Source organism: Molothrus ater, chromosome 4 (assembly GCF_012460135.2).
Source record: "Molothrus ater isolate BHLD 08-10-18 breed brown headed cowbird chromosome 4, BPBGC_Mater_1.1, whole genome shotgun sequence".
Taxonomy (NCBI): Eukaryota; Metazoa; Chordata; class Aves; order Passeriformes; family Icteridae; genus Molothrus; species Molothrus ater.
The window spans coordinates 71,246,883-71,270,709 of NC_050481.2; the positions used below are offsets into that span (position 1 = coordinate 71,246,883).

Here is a 23,827-nt window from a genome sequence, read left to right on the forward strand (position 1 = left end):
TGGAGAGCCCTGTGGGGTGTGCTGGACATCCCTGGGATGGAGGGGACGAGGCCAGGCTGGATGGGGCTTGGTGCACCCTGCTCCAGCGGGTGCCCGTGGCCGGGTGGAACAACACGGCCTCTTTCCAACCCGAAGCATTCTGCAATTGCCTGTTATCAAATCCAAATCAGGGTTTACACAAGTGTTTTATTCTGAAGTATTGTCTACTTACAGACTGTAAGTAGGAATTCCTACCTCATTTTAAAGAAATTATTTACTTTTTTGCCCCTTTTAGGTAGATGAGAGCAAACTGCAAAAGCTTCATGGCACTTTGGAATAGTGTATTTTCCTTTCAAACTGGAGTAAAAGGGCCTAAAAACTAAAAACAAGTGAAGATGTAGAAATTACTTTATTTATGTTGAATTCTTTAGGAGCTGGGTGTGAGCAGGGGCATCTCAAGTAGCTCAAAATGTTGCAAAATATGAGATGAAGAAAATGAATTTAAGGAACATGAAAGTATGAACTTCCCATATTGTCAGAGGTCAAAAGTTGGAGGAAGCATCAGGCAGGAGATGAGTAAGCTAAAATAATGAAAAACAAACTTTTTTTTCTTTTTGAAGGCAAATATTGTCTATTTAAACATCAAAATAGAAAATATGCTTATCTTGCAACACCAAGAATCCAGAAAATATTTTTCAAGATGGTCTAGGGAAAGAAATAGAAAAAGTTTTAGCATGTAAAGAGTTTGTCACCCCTAAAATCCAATCCCATTAGAGAATGGAGGGGCTAAAGGGTGGAATTTTATTCTCCTATTTGTATTCTATGCTTTTTGCCTCAGATAAATACTTGAAATAATAGCATGTGATACTGAAACGTGGTAGGAAGAGGCTCCAAGTGACTAAACTGGCTGGTTTCTAGCCTTTGCCTCCAGATGGCCCATTTGATCATCCGATCTATTTTAAATAAATCAGAGATGTTTTGTAGAGGGAACATTAACCTCTGGTGTTAGAGGGTGGCGTGTAATGGTTTCAAAAACCTCTGTGTGTGTTGTGCTGTTTTGTAACTCATTGACTTTTGGAACCTTTGTTAATAGTTTCCTTAGATTCTGGAATAAATATGCTGTTAGGAATGAACATATTGCTGTGAATATCAGAATAAATATTTCTAGATTTGATGAGATAAATATTTTGGTGAGATAAAAATATAGTTATAGAATAGATTCTGCATTTTTTGTTGCCCGTGTTTGAGATAGTGATTTATTCCACAGTTTTGTATCTTGGTTTGTTTTTTTTGTAGCTGAAAACTGCTCAGGCTACTGCACGTGTGCTCAGTGCCTGGAGCAGCCGGGCTGCGGGTGGTGCACAGATCCCAGCAACACCGGCAAGGGCAGGTGCATGGAGGGCTCCTACCGGGGGCCGGTCAGGATGCCCACGCCAGCCACGCCAGGCAAGCACAGCCTGGAGCCTGTTCTCAATGTCAGCATGTGTCCTGCCGACACCAGCTACAACTGGTCCTTCATCCAGTGTCCAGGTAAACGAGCAGCGTTTCACTGTCCAGCGTTTGCACTGAGTGCAAGGGGAGGGAGTTCTTAGGACTATGGTGGTGTCTTGTGTTCCCTCCTGTTAATGGAGGGGAGAGAAGAGCATGGAATGTAGGCAGGAATTACACACTTGGAGATGGAAGGGGCTGTGAAGCAACTGAGCTGCACAGGTTTGCTGCATGAAGACATTATTATTTATTACTTGGGAGAAATTTTTCCTTTCCCTACAGATCTTTATGAGATTTTAACTTTTGTTTGTTTATTTATTTTAAGTCTGTTTGAAAGAAAGGCAAATCTTCATTTGAAGGTCGTTTTAAGTGTTAATAATGCTTAGGATGATTTTAAACTAATGTTTTTGGCACAGAACCAACACTTCCCTCCCCGTTCCTTGTAAATTCATCCCACCAGCAGCTTCCAGTCCAATGTGCATGTAATGTTTTGCAGTTCAGTTTTCAGTGTGTTGCTCTAAATTCCATTTTTTGATATACACCTGTCTTTGGGCCCATGTATTGCTAGCAAGAGACGAGAAGCTCTCAGGAAGGTGCATGAAATGGTTCCATTTGTGCCCTGCACAGCGCAGCCTCTGAGGGTCTCTGTGAGCTGTGTTTGAGCCCCAGCAGTCAGAGTTTTGCTGTTTGCTGTTTCCCACAGCGTGTCAGTGTAACGGGCACAGCCGGTGTGTGAACGAGAGCGTCTGTGAGAAGTGTGAGAACCTGACCACGGGCAGGCACTGTGAGACCTGCATCTCGGGCTACTACGGGGACCCCACCAACGGGGGCACCTGCCAGCGTAAGTGCACCCTGAGGCTCCCACTCTGCTCATTCCTCTGCTGGCCTAACACACAATATATCCTGATAATTCATGCTTTCCTTCCTGCGGGCGAGGCTCAGTTCTTGTTTCTTCAAATCAAAGACACTCAAACTGCTGAGTGGAATTCCTTTCACTGCACGTAAAGAGGATTTTATAGCCTCCTTTCTAAACTTGGAATGACCACAGTGAAAAAATGTCTGTATTTTAGTGTTTGATGATCCTGTATTTAAAAGAAACAGTGTTGATCCAAATGTCATGAACAAATTTCTGCTTATCTGAGTTTCACCTTCTATTCCTTTTGGTTAATGTGTTCTGTGTTTATAGTTAAAATTGTCTGCTTCATAAAGGCTTGCAGTGTTTCATTGAAGACTTGGCTGGATTTCAGTTGAGGATTAGGAGAACCCTGTTAAAATTGCATTTCAGTTTGTAAAGTGCTTTGGGACTCTTTGGCACAAAGAACCATTTTCAGCTGTGCAAGATCTAGTTAACAAACTGGGAAAAAGTCTTCCTTGAAAGACCAATTTAATATTAACAAATACACATGGAAGACTTGGAGTTTTGACCTCCAACCTTGTGGCATAGTTTTGAACTGCTGTGAATTTTTCAGTGCTGTGGCATGTGGAGACCAACTGTAAACCAGAGACCAGGCTGTGAGAGGTGCAGAAGTGAGGGAAGGTGCTTCTTGCTCCTAAGAGATTTAATCAAAGAATCATCAAATGGTTTGGGTCAGAAGGGACCATAAAATTAATCTCATTCCAATTCCCTGCCATGGGCAGGGACACCTCCCACTGTCCCGGGGGCTCCAAGCCCCAGTGTGCAGTCTGGCCTTGGGCACTGCCAGGGATCCAGGGGCAGCCCCAGCAAATCTGGGCACCTGTGCCAGGGCCTGCCCACCCTGCCAGGGAACAATTCCCAAGATCCCAGCCATCCCTGCCCTCTGGCTCTGGGAGCCATTCCCTGGCTCCTGTCCCTGCAGGCCTTGTCCCCAGCCCCTCTGCAGCTCTCCTGGAGCCCCTGCAGGCCCTGCCAGGGGCTCTGAGCTCTGCCTGGAGCCTTCCCTTCTCCAGGGGAGCATTCCCAGCTCTGCCAGCCTGGCTCCAGAGCAGAGGGGCTCCAGCCCTGCAGCAGCTCCGGGGCCTCCTCTGGGCTCTCTCCAGCAGCTCCACGTCCTCCTGCTGTTGGCCCCAGGGCTGGGGCAGCTCTGCAGGTGGGCCCTCACCTCAGGGAGGGGCACAGGGACAGAGTCCCCCCTCCCCTGCTGCCCACGCTGGGATCAGCCCAGGCATGGGGGGGGCTCTGGGCTGGATCATGTCCAGCTCTCACCCAGCAGCACCCCCAGGTCCTTCTCCCCAGGGCTGCTCTCCAGCCATTCCCCACCCATCCTGTGGTTGTGCTCTGCCTTGCTCCAGCCCCATGCTGGACTCTGCACTTGGTCTCGTGTAACTTCATGAGGTTCACACAGTCCCATGTCTCTGGTCTGTTCAGGCTTCTTTTGTGCTATCCAGGTACTGTTGGGGGCCATCTAGATCTGTCTGGATGTCCCCCTCCCCTCCTGCATGCTGACCTTTCCAGTTTGTGTCACTAGCACACTTGCTGTAGGTTCCTCAGTCCCAGTGCCCCTGTCACCAGCAGAGATGTTAAAGAGCACTGACCCAGTGCATTATGTCAGTGGAGTATGGTGAGGTGGAATGAGACAATTAGATACAGTGATGGAAAAGGTAGAATAAAAATAACATTCCTGAGAGCAGTGTCAGAACTTCTGTGAAATGAGTGTGAGTGGTTTATGGCCAGCCTGGAAGAATGAGCTGGAGGTGATTAATGAGTGGGCATTGAAGACTTTTCATTGCTTCTTCCAAATGTGGCGACAATCCAGTAGAAAATAGTTGGATATTAATTTAGGATGTTTACTGGGAGTAGTGCTGACCTTTTGGATGAACATGAGGGTCAGTAACTGCAGCATGGAGTCCTGTTTCCTCAAGAGGAGGGAGGTGGTGATGGTTGAGGCTATGAAGAACTTCCTAATGGACAGATGTGAAGAAGGGGGTTAAAAACTCACAGGGATACAGCTGCCTTCCTTAGAGCAACAGGATATGGAATTCCAACACACAGCACAGTGATAGGCGCTCAAAGGAGAAGGTGCATCCCCAGCACTTGATTTCACAACCTTATCTGCCAGATAATACTGCTGATACTCATAAACTCATTTCAGGAGAAGATACTTTGAAATGCTCCAAAGTTTACTTGAAAGTAATGAATAAATTGAGGCTGAGTTGACTGAGAAAGTACAGAATTCTACCCTGAGCTTTCAGTTTTAATCACTGGATCACAACGTGCCTGTTGGTAGGTGTCACTTTTCCATGTATGTGGAAATGGAGAGTAAGTTCCTTTTGACTCTTGTGCATGAGGATTGTCCCAAAACAGTTTGTTGTTGAGATAATGAATGACAGACTGAAATCATCCAGATACCTGAAAAGGCAATTAGAAAATGTGTAGAGAGATTGTGGGACAGCATTCATTCCTTATCTGATGGAACCAGTAGCTCATGTCAGAAGTGCTTTGCTCTCAAGTGCTTTGGACCCAGGTTTTTAATTTGCTGTGATTTAACACTGTTTACTGGGAAGGGGAAAGAATGAGGGAAGCAGGAACCTGGGCAGAAAGACTGAGATGGATTGGGAAAGGGAAAGCAAGAGCAAATCACCCTATCTGATGCAGCCAGGCTGATTTCTGCCTATTAGTCATTTTTGCTTGGTGAAAACCTTTCCAGAGGGGAATTCTTCAGATAAGGATTGGCTGATGGGTAGCAGAGCTAGCTCCTGTTTTCTCCCTTCTCTTAGCTGTGGTCCTTCCATCCTTTCCCAGTAATAATGTGCTGATTTCACTCTTTGTGCATTTGTGAGCAGTACTTAGTGCTGCTGTGTTTTTAGAGGCCATGGTCACAGCCATGCTGCAGACTCTTGTTGTACACTCCAGCCTGACACACACACAAACATCTGTGTGCTTGCACACTCACTGCCTAGTGTGAGTCCTGGCATCATGGAATGGTTTGGGTTGGAAGGGTTCCAATAGACCATCCTGTTCCACCCCATCCATGGCAGGGACACCTCCCACTGTCCCAGGTGCTCCAGTCCCAGTGTCCAACCTGGCCCTGGGCACTGCCAGGGATCCAGGGGCAGCCCCAGCTGCTCTGGGCACCTGTGCCAGGGCCTGCCCACCCTCCCAGGGAGCAATTCCTTCCCTATATCCTGTCTAACCCTGCCCTCTTTTATTTCAATGCTTTCAGTCCTGCATATGTCTGTAAAAAGTCCCAACACAAGATTATATTACTTGTGTTGAAAAAATTTTGTCAACCTGCAGTTATTTCCCTGAAAAAATTGTTTGCATCACATCATACGCCCTGGTGTTGGCAGAGCTAGGCAGATAATAACTAAATGGCAGGTAAATCACTCCTCAGAGGTTGCTTTTAGGAAATGTCCAAGTAGAGAAGTATTAATCAAGAAGGGCAGGAAATGCAGCACATCAAATGTAAAAATAGCTGCAAGGTGCTTTCTCTGCATTCAGGATTTTTCTGAATTTTCTGGTTAAAGTTTCCCATGAAAATATGCTGGTGGGAGATAAGGAAGTCATTTGCAAGTGAAGGGAAGGCACTATTATGCCTGGAATCAGATTGCAGCTCTGGCAGCGCTTCTGAACACATCCACACAGCCTTCATGGTAGCCCATGAGTTGCTGGTGCCATGGACCTGCCTGATTCCCTCTGCCAGGCCCCAGGGGGCCCTGCAGGGCAGCTGAAGCACGTGGCATGGAGTGTTGGGCAGGTGGCTGATGGTGTTGCCATTGGGAAGCTGACCCATCACAAACACAGAAAGAGCAGTAAGGACCCCCAAGACCATGTCTGAGTGAGCCCATGAGGAACACCAGCAGGGGGAAGGTGCTTCATCATCAGGCTTTTATTACCAGGATTCACAGTCAAAAAGCCATTTCCAGTGCTTGTGGGTTTCTGCTCTATCCTCTGACTCCAGTGGGAAATTGTACTTTCTAGACTTCAGTGGGAGTCTAGAACATTCTGTCAATAGTTTATTTCCAAAATTTAAAGTTCTCTGAAAAGCCACGAGAAGATGTCCTCTGTGCATATTCTAGTTATTTAGTGAATGATCTCCAGTTACATGCTTGTAGGAAAGTGGATAAATGAATAGATTCTGTTGTTTTAAATAGAGATATTTGAGTGTTCAGTCTTCTTGATATGCTAAAGAGCAGAGAGGAGAGAAAAATTACTGTTACGGCTCAAGATGCTGCAATCTGCCTTTAAACAACCTGAGGTTAAAAAATCAAGAGAAAATTCATGTATGTTCATATTGAATATTGATCCAACGTCACTTTGCTTCCCTTGTGCAAAGCATAAGCAAAGAAGTACAAGACATTCTCAATAGTACTAAGACTTATTTTTCTTTAAGTGGCACTAATGAAAAGAGTGTTTCCTTCACAGAATACAATTATTTTGTTGAATTTTCATTCAGTCTCCTTGTTCCAACAATAGGCCTTTTTGCTTCTTCCTATTTTGCTCTGTGTTGCTGCTAGGAAACCACTCTTCCACATCTGAGAAGCACAATTAAGTGTCCCTGATACAGTATAGCTTCCATTGTGTGCCAGCAGAAAGAAGATATCAAAAGGATTCCTAAAATAAGGTCCAAGGCTGGCAGAGATATTCAGGATGGGGACTTGATGTCTAAGAATCTGCTGGTACATTGATTGGCATGGCTGCTTAATGAGGAGGAATATGTCTTCTTAACAAGGAGGCTTTGGCCTTTAAAGCATCTTGTTCCCAGCAAGCTCAAGGACCATAAACAAGGGATCTTTGCTTTGTGTAGTTTTTCCCTTGTATTGTACACTCTGCTGTGCACAGCTCCAGATGGATGCACCTGCATTGGCAGAGTGACTCCTAAATGGCACCTACATGCCAGAGGTTGTTAAATCCGTTCTTGCAGTGACAGTGAACAAGATGTCAAAGTCACCTGGCTGTGTAAGCTTTGTTCTTACTTGTTGGTTTGGTTTTGGGGTTTTTGTGAATGATTCTCCTCTACATCTTTGTAAATAAAGGTCTCAAAGTGTGTCAATATGAGCATTTAACTTAAATCAGAAGGATTTTTATGAAGAAAATCTCCTGTATGTCCTCACCATTCTACCTTGGTTGGATCTTGAGCAGACTCAGGTGTATGAGGTGGTCTGTTTTGGGCATGCCCCAAACCTGAAGTTGTTCAGGGCTGTGCAGGTTTGTTTCAACCGCAACTCAATGACATTCTGCACAAAGTTATTCTAAAATATATAGGGGAATGCACCCCAACTAGTCCCAGCATGGACATCATCACCATCTTAGCACCAGATGTTTTCTGCTGATGCTGTTGATAATGACATTGTTTCCTCAGTAGAAATGATGAAATATTATTTTTCCCAAGCCTGTTTATTTATTTCTGGAAAAAGCCCCTGAAGTCCCATGGGCTTTGTTTTATTTTCCCAATTCTTCTCTCAAGAGTTTTGAGTTTGGCTGAAATGTGTTAACAAGCCCAAAATTATTTCAAATATTGTCTTTTCCTTCTTAGTTATGATAGCACTCCTGCTGTCTAACAATAGGAGAGGAAGTTAAATGAATTTTTGAGGCTAAAAAGCTGAGTCTGATGATGATTTCATACAAACCACCAGTCCTGGGTAGCCTGTGCTTGCTCTGTTTTGATGCACAGTTCTATTTTCATCTGCCTTCTGTAGCACAAAGAAAGCAAAGGACACCAAATGGGTTTTCATCTGCACGTTAATTGTTGATGTATCTCAGTTTGACAACTAAAGTACTTAATTGCTATTGAATTTGCTTCTCTTCTTCATTCAATGTTGCATCTTCTCCCCCTCTGCTCAACAGCTTGCAAGTGCAATGGCCATGCGTCCGTCTGCAACACAAACACAGGGAAATGTTTCTGCACAACCAAGGGAATCAAGGGAGATGAGTGTCAGCTGTGAGTTCATTTCCCTTTCTTATTTGCAATGAAAAATTGTGCACGTACCACCTTAGACACCCCTCCTCCCCCCCCATTTTTAATGGTTGTGTTTATGATGTCTCTGCTCATTTCTTCCTCCTGACAGTTGACTGACTGCACTGAGGGTGCAGCCAGCCGTGGGTCCCCTGGGGAATATCATGAACAGGATGATTTCCTGAAGAATTCCAATTTTAAAAACATTTAAACTGGGAATATCATGCAGAAGGGATGGGTGAAAAAATCCCCACGCCCCAAACTATACATAGAATCACAGAAGTGTTTGGGTTGGAAGAGACTCTGGGCTCATCCCATTCCACCCCCTGCCATGGCAGGGACACCTCCCACTGTCCCAGGTGGATCCAAGCCCCAGTGTCCAACCTGGCCTGGGGCACTGCCAGGGATCCAGGGGCAGCCCCAGCAAATCTGGGAATTCCAGCCCAGCCAGGAATTCCTTGCCAAGATCCCAGCCCACTCTCCCCTTTCCCAGTGGGAGCCGTTCCCTGGCTCCTGTCCCTGCAGGCCTTGTCCCCAGCCCCTCTGCAGCTCTCCTGGAGCCCCTGCAGGCCCTGCCAGGGGCTCTGAGCTCTGCCTGGAGCCTTCCCTTCTCCAGGGGAGCATTCCCAGCTCTGCCAGCCTGGCTCCAGAGCAGAGGGGCTCCAGCCCTGCAGCAGCTCCGGGGCCTCCTCTGGGCTCTCTCTGCTTTGCTCTATCCTTCAGTATCTTCTTTTTACCTGGTACATTTCACTGTCCGTGCTCTCTGATGCTGTTCATGCGAGTGTAAATATAGCCGAAATGAGCCTTTGACATTCAAGCAGTTTAATGGAGCAGTTTTAGAGCAACAAATTTGCTGGAGGTTTTTCTGTAACATAACAGAAATGCTTTTAGTGTAATGTTAGGGGAAATAATTTAATTCCAAATAATTTCATTGCCAGGTTTATTTTTAAAGCATTGCTCACATGAGTAAACATTTATAGGATAGAACCTGAAATAGCCGTAAATGACTAAGCTAATCCAGTTCCATGCATTGTGGAGAGCTAATAAATACCTTCCAGGTGGATGCAAACGTTAATATCCAGAATTTTATATTGCGTTTTTACTGCATGTGAGTTGGACTTGGAGCGAACATGGAATTTCTTCATCAGCCCAGTCTAGCTCAGACATTCATCTTTAATTGTGTACGGCTCTCAGCACAGGTTGTGTTTTCCGGTATTTAGTGCCTGGGAATAAACAGAACTGCAAAAAAAGAAATCCATTTATTAAAAAATGTATATTCTTTTTAGGTGTGAAGTTGAAAACAGATATCAAGGAAATCCACTTAAAGGAACGTGTTACTGTGAGTACCCTTGGGATTTTGTTTGGAGATAAAAAATGTGCTCAAAGTTTAAAATAACTTATTTAAAACTTGTTTCAGTTGCCTCAGCATGTGTTTAAAGTATGGGGGATTCAGGAAAGGACTAAAAAATAGCTGTAAAAACCTTCACTTTTCTCAAATATGTTGTTTAAAGAGAATGAAAATACTTTTCTTGATAAGGTCCATGTGATGATTTGATCTTTTGAACAGTGTTTTGAATGTTTTTCATGTGACTGAGATGAAATCTGGTCTTTTGGAGAGCACTCTAAACTCTATTCCTAACAGGTAAAAAACAAAGAGTGTCCTTTGAATTTTTAGAAATGCAAAATACTGTTTATTTTAAATTCTGGTCTAGGTTAGAATGGATTTCAAAATTGCCACGTTTCCTCTGAAATGAGTAGTTGGATTCCCATGCAGTTCCAGAAGATCCTTTGCCAAGATTCAGATTACCTAATGGAAACTTTCCAGCTTCTATTTGCAAATATTAGCAATCAGCAGCCTGGCAGGCATGGAGAGATGGAATCTTAAATTACATAAAATCTCCAGCAGTGGTTTTGTCCAGCACAGAAATTATCAACTGCCTGGTGTTGGCTTATTTGAATTCTGCTTGTGTGGCCAAACAAGGGCACTGCTGGCTCCTCGTGGCATCTCTGTAAGAATGACCAAATTCCTTGCTGAAATGGCAGGGATGGTCAAATGGGCAAAAAGTGGGGAAAGACAAAGCTTTGCAGCTCTTACAGGAAGAACCTTGTGCTGCCCAGATCCAGTCTTGCTTGGCTTCATTCCCTGTTTCTTTGTGCTGTGTCTGATGGACACCAGCAGTTTGTCTGACTTGTGTCAGTCCAATGAGGGGTCACTGGGAGGCAGTGAGAGAAAAACAGCACCTGGTGTATCAGTTTCTGGTTATTATTGCTGGGAATATCCCTGCATGGCTTCAGGAATGTGCACAAGTCACAGCAGTGTGCAAGAGTGGAAGGGAACTGAGGTGGTGAGTGCATCCCCACAGGTGGCTGTGGCTTACACCAGCCCGGGCAGACGGGAGCAGGGAAGGACAGACAGACAGAGCAGAGGCTGCTCCTGGTGTGCCTGGGTGGGATGTGTCCCAGAGCAGGATGGCAGCTGGGTTCATCACCAACCAGCTGCTCTGTAGAACCTCTCCAGGAAAATCTGCTGATGTACAGAAACCTGGAATGGGGGGACCACTGTCCCCTTCCAAGTGGGAATTGCAAACTGGGAATTACACAGCTACTGAGCTTTTCTGCTACTCCCTTTGATCACAGAGGTATTGCAGGCTGGAAAAGTAAATCTTTTGGCATGTTTTTTACAGTGGTAGGAATATTGATTTATATCAAGGCTGGAGGCTGTTGCCTGGCAAGTATAAGCCACATCTCTTCCCTCTCTAGGCTCAGCTCCTGGAGTTTTCTGTTCCTTATGTGGGATCATATGTAGGTTGAAGTAATTTGTAGCAGTGTCACGATGATAGTATCATGTCCTGGTTGTCCAAGAAACCCTTCAGTGACATCATGCCTTCCTTTACAGAAGTTACTTTATTCCAGGAGATGGGATAACTGTCTCCCTGCATTCCTTACAGATACTCTGCTCATTGACTATCAGTTCACCTTCAGCCTTTCCCAGGAGGACGATCGCTATTACACAGCAATCAACTTTGTAGCAACACCTGAAGAGGTACATTTCCTGTTTTCCCTTTTAACTTTGTCCTTTGTCTTCTCTTGGCCCTGGAGACAATGAGTTGTTACAGTTCTGTGGGCCTTTGGCTGTAGTCCTGTGATATGGAAGGTGTGTCCTGCTCCATGAAGCACCCAGAGCTCTTTGACCTTGGCTTGGCTGTGCAGTCCCAAATCATCACAGGAAGATTTCATAAAGAGCCACAGCTGATTCTTACCAGTTGTTGGAACAACCTCTGAGCCATTCCAGTTTTTTTAAAATCACAGACCAGTTTGGGTTGGAAGGGACCTTAAAGCTCATCCTGCTCCAACCCCCCCTCCATGGCAGTGACACCTTCCACTGTCCCAGGCTGCTCCCAGCCCCAGTGTCCAACCTGGCCTTGGGAACTGCCAGGGATGCAGGGGCAGCCACAGCTGCTCTGGGAATTCCTCCCCACCCTCCCAGGGAACAATTCCCAATTCCCAGGATCCCATCCATCCCTGCCCTCTGGCACTGGCAGCCATTCCCTGGCTCCTGTCCCTGCAGGCCTTGTCCCCAGTCCCTCTGCAGCTCTCCTGGAGCCCCTCCAGGCACTCCTCAGGCACTTCTCTTCTGCAGGCTGAGCAATCCCATCTCCCTTGGCCTGGCTCCAGAGCAGAGATGTTTTGCTTGTTTTCACCCCACATCTTGTGTCTCAGTTCTTCCTTTGATATTCTGTACACATGACTCCTTTGTTGTGTTTTCCTTGAGGAGGAGAATACTTCTTCCAGAAAATATAGTATGTAGTTTTTAGCTTTATGTATTTTCTTTATGTAACAAATTTCAAGATAATTTTTTTAGCAATGATTTCCTAGGAAACAGTACAGTAAAACTGCTTATCCTAAAAATGGGATTTCTATTTTGTTTCTTCCTTTAGCAAAACAGAGACCTGGACATGTTCATCAATGCATCTAAAAACTTCAACCTCAACATTACTTGGTCCACAAGTTTTGCAGGTAAATTGAGGATGATCTGAGTAACTCAGGAGCTTCTTTTATTTAGCAGTTTCTGAAAAAGGCAAATTTAAGTGGAAAAACTCTGGGGGGTTTTTAACCTATGTACTTTTTGCATAGTGTTCTTCAATTGTCAGCCTGAGGGGGGAAGTAAAATGTTTAAAAAACCCTATGTTTTCAACTTTAATAGTGTTATTTTGTAAACATTGAAAGTGCAAATTTGATTTTTTACAATGCAACATCCTGGCACACAGTGGTTTTGATAATGCAGTGCAGCTTAACATAGTTGGTTTTGAATGAATAGTTAATTTTTTAAAATTAGAATTTAGGATGGTTTGCCCTTTTGTTTGTTTTCTTAAGTACACCTTGAAATATCTTTTCTTGCTGCTCTTTACAACAGCTGGCACACAGGCTGGGGAGGAAATTCCAGTTGTTTCCAGAACTAATATAAAAGAGTACAAGGACAGTTTCTCCAATGAGAAATTTGATTTCCGCAACAACCCGAACATCACCTTCTTTGTTTACGTCAGCAATTTCACCTGGCCCATAAAAATACAGGTAGGAGCTGCTAATATATGTCAAATTGTTTAAAGGTGCTTTCTCTAATTTCTCTCAAAACTGTGGCAGTTTGCTGTGCTTGGAGGAGTCCAAGCTGAACCAGGCTGCTGTAATCCCAGAGCAGACAGGGTCTGCTGTTCCTGGGTAAGAGGAACAGGGTGTGAGCAATCTTCTGATGTTGCCTCAGCCCAGTGCATCTGAAGGTGTGCTGTGAAATAGAGACACTCATTTATTTACAGGGCCGTGTTTGACAGGGTGTCTGACTTCAAATGTGCAGATCTTGATGTTGTAGAAAAAGACTGATAAAGCTGAAAAGGAAGCCTGGAAAGAGCAGACAGAGGAAATGCTTTAGTAGCTCTTTAGTGCCTGGTACTCAAAGGCCCAGCTCAAGGGCCACCCCCTTTCTCCTGCTGCTGCCTCTGGCTGGTGGCATGTGCAGACCAGCAGCTCATCCTTCCCCTTTATTCAGGGTAGGTGGTTGGCAGGCAGTGCCTGGGGCACCAGGCTGGCCATGGGGATGAAGTGGTGCAGAATGAGCAGGGATGGAGCTTGGTGGTGATAAAATCAGACAGAATCACTCTGAATGGTGGTCCTAAGATCAGACAGAATCACTGTGTGATTGGGGGTGATAAGATCAGACAGAATCACTGTGTGATTGGGGGTGATAAAATCAGACAGAATCACTGTGTGATTGCAGTCACGGATCCCGCAGCTGCTGAGGCAGCTCACAATTCAGAGCAGCCTCAGCCACCTTCTTGCAGTGGGCTGGTCAAGTGTCAGCTCCCTGTGTGCTCAGAGTGATGTGGGTGTTTGAAGGACAAAATCCTTGGAGGTCTGGAGCAGAGATCATGGAATGGTTTGGGTTGGAAGGGGCTTTAAAGGTGCCATGGGCAAGGACAGCTTTGGCCAGCCCAGCTTGCTCCAGCCCTGTCCAACCTCCAGCAGTTACAGAGATGGGACAGCCACAGAGCTCAACTAAAGCTTGGCATATTTGAATTCTGCCTCATCAAAGAAACTTGGTCAAATATGGGAACCCAAATCCTTCCATCTTCACCCTTGTTCATGCAATTGTTTTGTGGAAGCTGACATTTCACATCAATGCACTCGGTGTTTCAAACGTATTGGTCAGGCAAACTCACTCTTTCAACAAAAATAATGCACAGGATAATACTGAGCAAGAAAATGAGATCCACCTGGAAAAAAGATCCTTAAGCTATAGTGGTATTTTCCCTGAATTTTTAAAAAAGTATTAGGAATACTTGTGAAATGTTCTTATCACCTTTTCCTAAAGATACTGGGTTTTAATTACTCGGGAAACTTTGTCTTGTTGATTGCAGACTGAAGATTTGGCAGGTTGGCTTTGGACTCTTTTTAATATTACTTACAGTTTTGATTATCAGTTTGCAGCTGGAGAGTTTTTACTTCATAAACTGGTAAAGTCTTAGTTTATTTTCAAGTCCTGAGTTTTAAATATGGAGGAGCTGATGAGCTGCAATGTAAAATCTTTGTCATTGGACACTCAAGTAGCAAGTCCCAAACCTCTTCATTTTCATGTAAGTACTACTTGTCATAGGGGAAATAGCATCTGTGTACAAAGGTGAGCACTTATGCAATGATTTATTTAAATATTTGAGCTTCTCTTTCATCAAATTCATAAACGTGAGAGTCAAGAAAAAAATTAATACTTTTTTTTTTTAACCTTATGGGTTATTTTGATTGATATTTGAATTTCCATAATCAGTGCCGGGCTGTACCTTACCCTGATTTATTTCTTTGTTATTTATTGCTGCAGAACTGTGTGTTAGGGATACAGCTGATTAGTTTTTCTCTTACCTCTGCTTACAGCATCCCCTCTTCCCTTCCTCTCCTGGTTTCCTTTACTTGTATGGTTGAAACATCTCTTGCTGCTTTGTTTTCATATGCTGAGCAATGGCACAGCTTGACTTCTGGCAGTTCTTATTTTATCTCTCTGCTTCTTGCTGGCTTTCAAGACATTGCTAATGAATCCTTTCCTCTCCTCAATACAAAGTCTCTCTAATTGATCCTCATGTCCCTTTCGAGGTTAGCTCTGAGGATGCAGCTCTCAAATAGTTTTGCATCTTTGACCTGAGAGAAATATTTAGATGGCAGCTTTCCCATCCCTGATCTCCTTATCCACTTGATTTTACTGTTTGATTTCATTTCTCATAGTTAAAGAGTGAACTTTGATTCTCTTACAACACTTAACCTCTCTTAATCCTTAATTTAATCTGAATGTGCTTGTATGCACTCAATCCAAGTTAATGTTTTATCACCAGCTTTTCTTAATATCTTTATTACTTGCCAAAACAAAGTCTAAAATAGCATCAGCTTTTCTTCATTGAGACACAGTTTTTGTGAAGAAGTCTGGCAATGATCAGCAATCTGCAGTCTGGAGAATTTCTGTGAGTTTCCTCTTCAGTGCATAGCTAAAACCCAGGACTCACCGTGTCCTCTCAGGTCTTGTGCAATCTGCTGTGAGGGATTGACCTTCCCTCAGTTGCAATCTGTGTCCCTACCTGTCCTTTCCATACCCCAATTTTCTTCATTTTTGTGAAGTCGTGGCTCTCTGTAGTTTGTGTTCAATATGATAAAATAGAAACTAAATCATGGTACAGGTTTTTGGGACAAAGATTTTTTTGGACAAATGCCCAGAGAAGCTGTGGCTGCTTCATCCCTGGAAGTGTTTCAGGCCAGGTTGGATGGGGCTTGGAGCACCCTGGTCTAGTGGAAGGTGTCCCTGCCCATGGCAGGGGGCTGGAACAAGGTGATTTTTAAGATCCCTTCCAACCAACCTCATTCTCTGATTCTGTGATTTTAAGATTTCTTGGCCATCAGTCCTTGACTCATGCCATGCTACATTCTTCTCAGGAATAATTTCCTTCTATTATACTTTCCTATACTTTCCTTCTCTCATTTGTTTCTCCAAGGGGTTCATCCCTGATTTCCCTGCAGAAAAGTTCCTGTGCTGTTGGGATCAGTCCTTCAGGACAGACTGGCTCGTTAATTAAACCTCCATGTTGCAGTATGGGCAGGATGCAAACTGTTCTCTTATCTCCTAGCTTGTCTCCTCCAGTATTCCTCACTGCAACTCCACTATTAAACTGTCACACGGCGACAGAACATATTTCAATTTCCTTTGGAAATTACACTGATTTTAATAGAGTATGTCGAAGGCAGGAAAACTCTGCTCCTGCCAAGCTGCAGGAAATTATTCTGTCCTCACGTATGTGCATCACCTGGCAGCTCATGCGTGTGTTTGGGCTGCTCCTGGGCAGTGCAGCATGTCCAAATCGTATTTTAGGGGTTTATTCTTTGTTTGACTATCTCAGTAAACTGTCATTGTGCATACTCACTTGTCCTGGCTTATTTTCAATTTCAATGCAACAGATGTATTTAAACATGAGTGTTTATGTAGATACAAAATCTTGGAACAGAAAACTTTATAAATGTAGTTTTTACTGCAAAGCAATTCTACAATTCACCTTATTTTGTTTTTCTAAGTATTGCAGACTTTATCTTGAAGTCCTTGATAGAAATCTGTCTCTTATTTATTCTCTCTCCTTGTCTGTTAAAATCTGCACTTGGAAAGTGTAAGTGCTCCTTTGTATAAGAGATGGCTGTGTCCCTGCCAGTGCTCAGTTCTGGCTCTTCTTTCCCTGTCTTGCTCCACCTCTTTTTCAAACCACTTCAGTTCATTTATTTTTTTAAAGTATGTTAGTTTAGGATGTCTTTCCCTGCCTGGTTAATGACTTAAAATGATCATTCAGTAAAAGAACTAAAGCAGCAAAATGCAGAAAGCCTTTAAAATACAGCAATCTTCTTCCTAATTTCTCCTTTCTGAGCAGTCCCAAGCATGAAGTAGTTCACTTAAAGCCTTACTTTGCCAAGCTTTCCTGAAAATCCAGGTAGGGTCTTGTCAACAGTGTCTGGATATTTCCATTCTCTTTGCTTTGTGAGCTCGTCTTTGCTGCAAATGTTGGACACATGGAATTTTGAAGCATTTAGCAAACTCCAACTGTTCACCTTCCTGTCCTCAGCCTGGCTCTAAACATTCCCTATCTTCCCCCAAACTGGGAGTGCACCCTTTAGGAAAGGACATTAGTGGGCGTTGAAGGATTGAGATTTTTTTACACTTATGCAAATGTAATAGTAATCTTTCCCCCACTGTTCTTCCTCTTTGCTTAATCTTCACTGTGAGATTGCTTTGTTATTCTTTCCAAACTTAGCTCAGAGTAGAAGAGAGACATTGACTGTAAATAATCTGCTGTACAATAGCACAGTAAGAAGTAAAGGGATTCAGTGCGGAAACTTCCAGAGGAGTTCTCTTCCTGGGTTTCAATCCATGCAAAGTCAGCTCACTCTGAGGTGAAACTGCACTTCTGGAGCTGACAAGTAGTTAATGGTGGGAGTTTGAAACTCTCTTAGATACCTGTGTAAATGTCAGCAGGTTTTAACACTGTTTAAACTTGTATGTATTTGCCTGGGGCCAAGTCCAGTGAGTGAATTCCTCTCCAGAGTGTACAGGAGGGTGAAAATTCCATCTGCTAATACAGGAAACTCTCCCCTGGCTGCAAGATTTCTGTTTCATCACAATTTACTGCTGATGGTGTTTGCTACCACTCACTAAATAGAAATTGGTGGTTTCGTCTTGTTTCATACCCAAACGATTGTTTATATTCACTAACATTCTGTCCCATTTGATATTTGATTTTTTTCCTCTCAGATTCGAAGCATCTTGCATTGATCTCTACGGTTCTGAGAATGTGTGAGACATTTAGGAGCTGATTAAGGCAAAACCAGTTTGTAATTGTATCATTAACTGGCAATTGCCTCCCGTCTTTCCTTCGTGTTGGTTGAAGGATTTTGATTTGAACACGCTTAAATGTTAATTATGAACCAAATGCTTCAAGAAACAAAAAGAGGCGAAGGAATTTTGCAGCCCTTGCATACAAAATGTGCCATTTGCAAAATCTCATTAGGTATTCACTATATATAATTTTCTTGGTAATTCATTGTTGTGTTGGCCTTCAAGAAGTGCCACTGTGACTGTGCAGCATCGCTGCACGTGCAGCGTGGTGGAGGCTGCAGCAGCATTGCATACCTCCCACTCTTTGAAGTGCATTTGAGAACCAGTGGGAAACATTCAACTCACTGAAATTGTTGCTTTCCTCTCAGATTTCATAAAGACTGTAATGGAAAAATAGCTAAAATTGCCTCTGCTGTCTTCAGTTTTAGTTTCTCAAACTTTCTTCTGGTTTCCTCTACCTGATTTATTTCAGGATGATCTATCTATATAGTCTCCTTTATATCTTTATCCCTTTTACTCAGATAGTTCATGGAACAAACAGGTTTGGAGGGACCTGAAAGACAATCTGTGGATTGTTTAGCTCAGTCACATATGTGTTGTCATAGTTATTCTGTCTCCAGAGATGCTGTTTACCCTGACAGGAGGGTGCTGCTGAGCCCACTCCAAATGCTGCATTGCTCTCTGGTTCCTCTGCTAGAGGGTGAGTGGTGAGCTGCAAGGTGAAACAATTCATGGCCCTTCAGTGGATGGCAGCTGGCACAGGAGGTGTCAGGAGGGCAAGTGCAGAAACTGTCACTCATGGGAGACCTGTAAACTGGGGACAGGCTCAAATGTGCTGTAATTAGAATTTGGTCTGTGGTGCTTTCTTTGGTAGTGATCCAGGTGACTGTGTTTGAACTGGCACACAGAATCCTGGAATCACAGATGGGTTTGGATTGGAAGGGACCTTAAAGACCCTTGAAAACTCATTGAAACCCCTGTCATGGGCCGGGACACCTTCCTCTATCCCAGGGTCCTCCAAACCCCATCCCGCCTTGCATGGAACAATTCCACGGATGGGGCAATCACAACTTCTTGGGGCAACCTGTGCCATGGCCTCACAGGGAAGAATTTCAAATCCCATCTAATCCTTCCCTCTGGCAGTGAGAAGCCATTCCCTCTTGTCCTGGAACTCCAGGCCCTTGTCCCCAGTGCCTCTCCAGCTCTCATGGAGCCCCTTTAGGCCCTGGGAGGGGCTATAAGGTCACCCCAGAGCCTTCTCTTTCCAGGCTGAACATTCCCAGCTCTCCCAGCCTGGCTACACAGGAGAAATCCAGGTGTCACAGCTCCATCTGCTCTGTACAGATCCATTGCAGGTGCAATCCCCAGGAATGAGCTGTCAGCCATTAGCTGAGGTGCTCTTTAATGAACCCCTTCCTTCGGGGCCCTCCCTCTCTGCCTTCTGTTGCTTTTCTTAAATTCCCATTGCCAGGATGACTGGAAAGAAAATGCTCATTTTAGTGCTCCAGTGAAGAGCTGCAGTGCTGCATGAAGTGAGATTTCTGACAGATGTGGGAGGACAACTGTGCTCCTGTTAAACTTCTGGGAACTGCCACTTTCTTGGATTCAGGTGCCTTGTATATTAGACCTGGGACTACTGATTTTTTAAGACCTTTTCTTCTATCCTGAGCTGTTTTGAGGGAATAGCTGAAGTTCTGTTCTTTCACAGGCATCAAAAGATTTCTCTGCCTCCCTCTGCAGCCCAAGGGTTTCCCAGAGGATTGTGTGATAGTGACTAATTGCCTCCTTTGACCTGGGAACAGTTCCCACTGGTTTCCAGTGATACGCTGAAAATGTCTGTAGGGGTGTAGGAGAGCCAACTCCCTTCACATCTCCTTGCTCAGCAGAGCTGGCAGTGAAGCTGGAAATGGGACTTTTCCCTAGCCCCGAGGTATTTCCTGTCTTGTTTGGAGGCAAAGTTCAGGTGGAGCCACCTGGTGTCAGCTGCGTTTCAGAGTCAGATGAATTTTACACTAGGCTGAGCTTCTGCTGAGGAATGGCTCTTGGTTTTTCTTATGCTGAATGTGGCTATCCAAGTTGGAAATATTAGCCCATATTTTGCAAACTGCCAGGAATTACATTTTTAAGAAGACTCCACAATCCTCAAAGCCCTTGCTCTGATCTTTATCATTGTTTATTTCAATGTTTCATTGATGTTGTGTCCTCCAGTATGTAAATACTGAAACCTTCTGAAATTCTTACTGTTCAAAGTAAGGCTCCTTCATTAAAGCAGTTTTGATTTGCAATTCTTCTTCTAATGCTCTTCCCCATCAACCTGCTGGTTTCATTTGTAACATTACCCCTAAAACAGGTGGTCTGCATTAGCAAGAATCTTAATATCACTTTCAATTAAGCTTTTAATTTTATTTGCCATTCATGTTTAGTGTAGTTCAGGAAGCATTTGTTTTCCTCCAGAGCTAAATGATGGATGACACATTGCTACAGCCAAGGAAAGCTTTGGGGTACCCTTAGCTCCTGCAGGTGAGGAGGGGCCTAAAACAGAGCTGGAGGAGCAGCAGATCTCACACATTCCTTTTATTTTAGGCTTTCACCCTCTTTAGGTGGCATGATCATTGCCAGCAGTGATGCTCTTTGCCTTTCCCTCTTTGAGGTTTGCAGCCTGACTAAAAGGCTTTGATAATCCATGGAAAAAGAGAGAGTGAAGGAACCATCCACAGTTAAAAAGCAGGGCCCGAACTGCCTTGATTCCTGTCTGGAAGGAGCATTGGGTATTTGATACAGGATAAATAACCCCTGAGGACTGGCCATGGCCCGTGGAGGTTTCCAGTCTTTCTCTAAAGTAGTGTCATTCTCAAACCAAAAGCAACAGGTTCATCGAATGAGAGCTCTCAGTGAGGGCAAAGGAGGAGGATCTTTGTTGCTGGCCAAAGAGAATAAAACACATTCATATAGGTAGGGATTGCTTTAATAAAATAATTATGTAGGCTTGAAATCAAATCAGTGAGGCTGCTGATCTGGACAGCTTTCCTGCCAGGTCCTCATGCGCCTCATGCATATTTAACAAGAAAGAGATGTAAGTGCAGAGATAAAATCATCCTCAACTCTCTGGGACCCTTTATTCCAAAAATGTTCTTTTTTTCTGTTGCTTCTGGAAGGATTGTAATGCCAGAGTTGTTTGCTAATGATGTCCCTTGCCTTTCCTTAGCTGTAACTGCAAGTGCTTTTGAGCCTCTCTCCCTGCATCTCTCTCACCATATGAGAGGTTTTCTTGAAACCCAACAATGAAACGTAAATCAATTTGTTAATCTGATGAAATTTGCTGTTGAATGTAATTACTTTTGGAGGCATGCAATTACATGCTGATTTTTCAGAACAGGCAAACTGACATCTTCTACCGTGGGATGGAAAGATTTAAAACAGAACAGTTAAATGGTCCTTTAAAACATGAAACAGCTGCTGGTGTTTTATCTGCTACTGCCACCTTATTTTTGGCATCAACTGATGACATTTTTCTCCTTTTAGAAGTTGTTCCCTTTTCGATTAAGTAATATTTTTGTTAGCACCTTCTTAAATCCTTTAAAAGGAGGATTTCTCACACAGGCAGTTAACCCGTGGCAGGAGGTGGTGCCACTTCAGTCCATTCTGCAGGAGGTTGTAGCATGAACAATCCTGAAAATTGTTCATGCCAGATTTTTCCCAGGTGCTGTTTTGGGGGTGGGGGTCTGGATTTTTATCAGAGATCCATGGAATGGTTTGGGTGGAAGGGAGATGAAGGATCATCCCATCCCACCCCTGCCATGGCAGGGACACCTCCCACTGTCCCAGGTGCTCCAGCCCCAGTGTCCAGCCTGGCCTTGGGCACTGCCAGGGATGCAGGGGCAGCCCCAGCTGCTCTGGACACCTGTGCCAGGGCCTGCCCACCCTGCCAGGGAACCATTCCTCATTGCCAAGATCCCAGCCATCCCTGCCCTCTGGCAGTGGGAGCCATTCCCTGGCTCCTGTCCCTGCAGGCCTTGTCCCCAGCCCCTCTGCAGCTCTCCTGGAGCCCCTGCAGGCCCTGCAAGGGGCAGTGAATGAAGTCTTGGGGTTTTACATCTGAACCTTGGGATTTCTTGGGATGAGCTGTAGTGACTTGTATAACTTCTGTGAATACCTTTCTACAGCACTGGAAGTCTTTCTGAATGCCTGTTGCAAAACTTCAGCTGCATAAATAAAAGTTATAGGATACCAGAGAGAGACAGTCTGCAATTCAGATTTAATAATACCAGGAGCATTTCTTGGGTTCTGTTTTATTGAGATCTGACTGTGACATATATATTGATTGCCTTAATTTTAAGGCAGCTGATTTTTTTCTCTCTTTTTGAGTGCAGGGCTGGAAAATATTTAAAAAATTGCAGAATTAATTTTCTATGGAAGCTAAGTCCGAATCAGGCATTAATTTCTTCTGGGTAAGGCCAGTGCTGGTTACTTGAAGTTGCTGTATTTCTATGATGAATAACTCCTGAAAATACCATAACCCACCAGAGAATGTAAATATAGACCCCCAAATTCAAATATATTTCAAAAGCGAGTGCTGTGGGTCATTGCTGAGAAGCTGAAAGAGCGAGATATTTTCTTTATACAAAAGCTAATTTAAAGAGTCAGAATAGTGAGCAGAGTTAATGAAGGAGAGAAAAGCATATTGTAAAAGAAAAATAGAAGAAGCCACCCACCGAAATGTGACAGTGGATTCAGCCTGGCTAAACCACAAGGGAAAGTAAGAGAGAATGTGTCCTGGTTTAGGGCAAATTTGGGAGAAAACTTCTGAATTGGGGTCCCTCTAGAAAGCAAATTCAAGCAGCTCCTCCCCCAGCTGGTTCGGGAAAAGATTTCCTTGGAGAAAAGTGGAAAAAGCTGTTTGTTTAACAGGCAAAGCATTTGCCAGCACACAGAAAATGAACAATATGGAACAATAACACCTCTCACTGTTGTGCAAACTCACCAAAGTCCCTCGTGGGCTCTAGCTCAGCTCACTCAGTCTCTGATCAGTCCCTCCAGCACTGGAAATGCCGCGAGCCAGGCCCGGCCCGTGGGGCACAGGTGAGAGCTGTGGGTGCTCTACTGGTGTTCAGGCCAGAGCAGGTCTGAACAGCTCCAAAGAAAAACCACAGTCCAGGGAACTTCTGTGCATCAGCGAGCTAAAAACTAGCTAAAGCAAAGGAGAGCTCTGTCCTGCTGTCTGTCTGTCCGCAAACAACCCAGTCCAGGAGCAGGAATGTGAGGGGTGAGTGCAGTGTCTGAAAACAAACTGTGCACTTCTTGTCTCCCCCTTTGCTCTCAGAACCAGCCTGAAAGGTGCAAAACTCATTTTGCACGTTTTTCTGGGCTAAACTGACCAATGGGGATGCGAGCATCATGAAGTCACCCCAGGACAGGTGACAAACCCAAATGCCTGTGGCTGGTTTAGCTCCCAAACACGGAGCCAGATACACCAGCACTTCACAGGCAGCTCTCATCTGACTTCTGGGGCTTCTTTTGGGGTAAAAAAATGTCACTGGATGTCCTGAAATATTTTTCTCTCACTTTTTTTTTCCTGAGTTTGTATTACTGAGATTTTGACTGTTTTTACTGTATTGGCAAATGTTGCTCCCAGCAGTGTTGGGAAGCAAGAGCAGGGGTCAGGGCAGGGTAGTACTGTCACAGTCCTGTATGGGAATATATTTCTGGCATGACTGGGGATTTCATAGGGGTTTTTTTCTTAAATTGGTTCTCTCTAAAATTATTTTTTTGAGTTATAAGTGTCATGTATAATTACTTCTTTAACCAGTCTGTTTTGCATGCAAGATTAGCACCATCCACCTTCCCACACCTGGACCAAAAGTATCAATAAATTGCAATAATATCTTGACTGGGGATTGAACTAAATTCCATCAATTGATTTGTCACTTAAGTATTTTACTGTGAAATTCTTCATGACAAAAGGGTGAATTACATGTTCTAGAAATCTTTTAGTGATAGGCAGTGACTACCTGACCTTTTTAATGCAAATCTGAGAGCCTATAGAGAAGTTGTTCATTCTGCACCACCCAGCACGGTTATTTTTTTC

The 23,827-nt window shown here is 44.1% G+C and overlaps 1 protein-coding gene across 1 annotated transcript in view; it reads left to right on the top strand.

Moving 5' to 3' along the window:
* Positions 1–23,827, top strand: part of ATRN (attractin) — a 157,896-nt gene that overhangs the window by 81,597 nt on the left and 52,472 nt on the right. Inside the window, exons 18-24 of the mRNA XM_054514571.1 lie at positions 1,276–1,509; positions 2,171–2,308; positions 8,234–8,327; positions 9,629–9,681; positions 11,291–11,385; positions 12,281–12,359; positions 12,757–12,914. Coding sequence (XP_054370546.1) covers positions 1,276–1,509; positions 2,171–2,308; positions 8,234–8,327; positions 9,629–9,681; positions 11,291–11,385; positions 12,281–12,359; positions 12,757–12,914 — 851 coding nt within the window. The remainder of the gene's footprint in view (positions 1–1,275; positions 1,510–2,170; positions 2,309–8,233; positions 8,328–9,628; positions 9,682–11,290; positions 11,386–12,280; positions 12,360–12,756; positions 12,915–23,827) is intronic.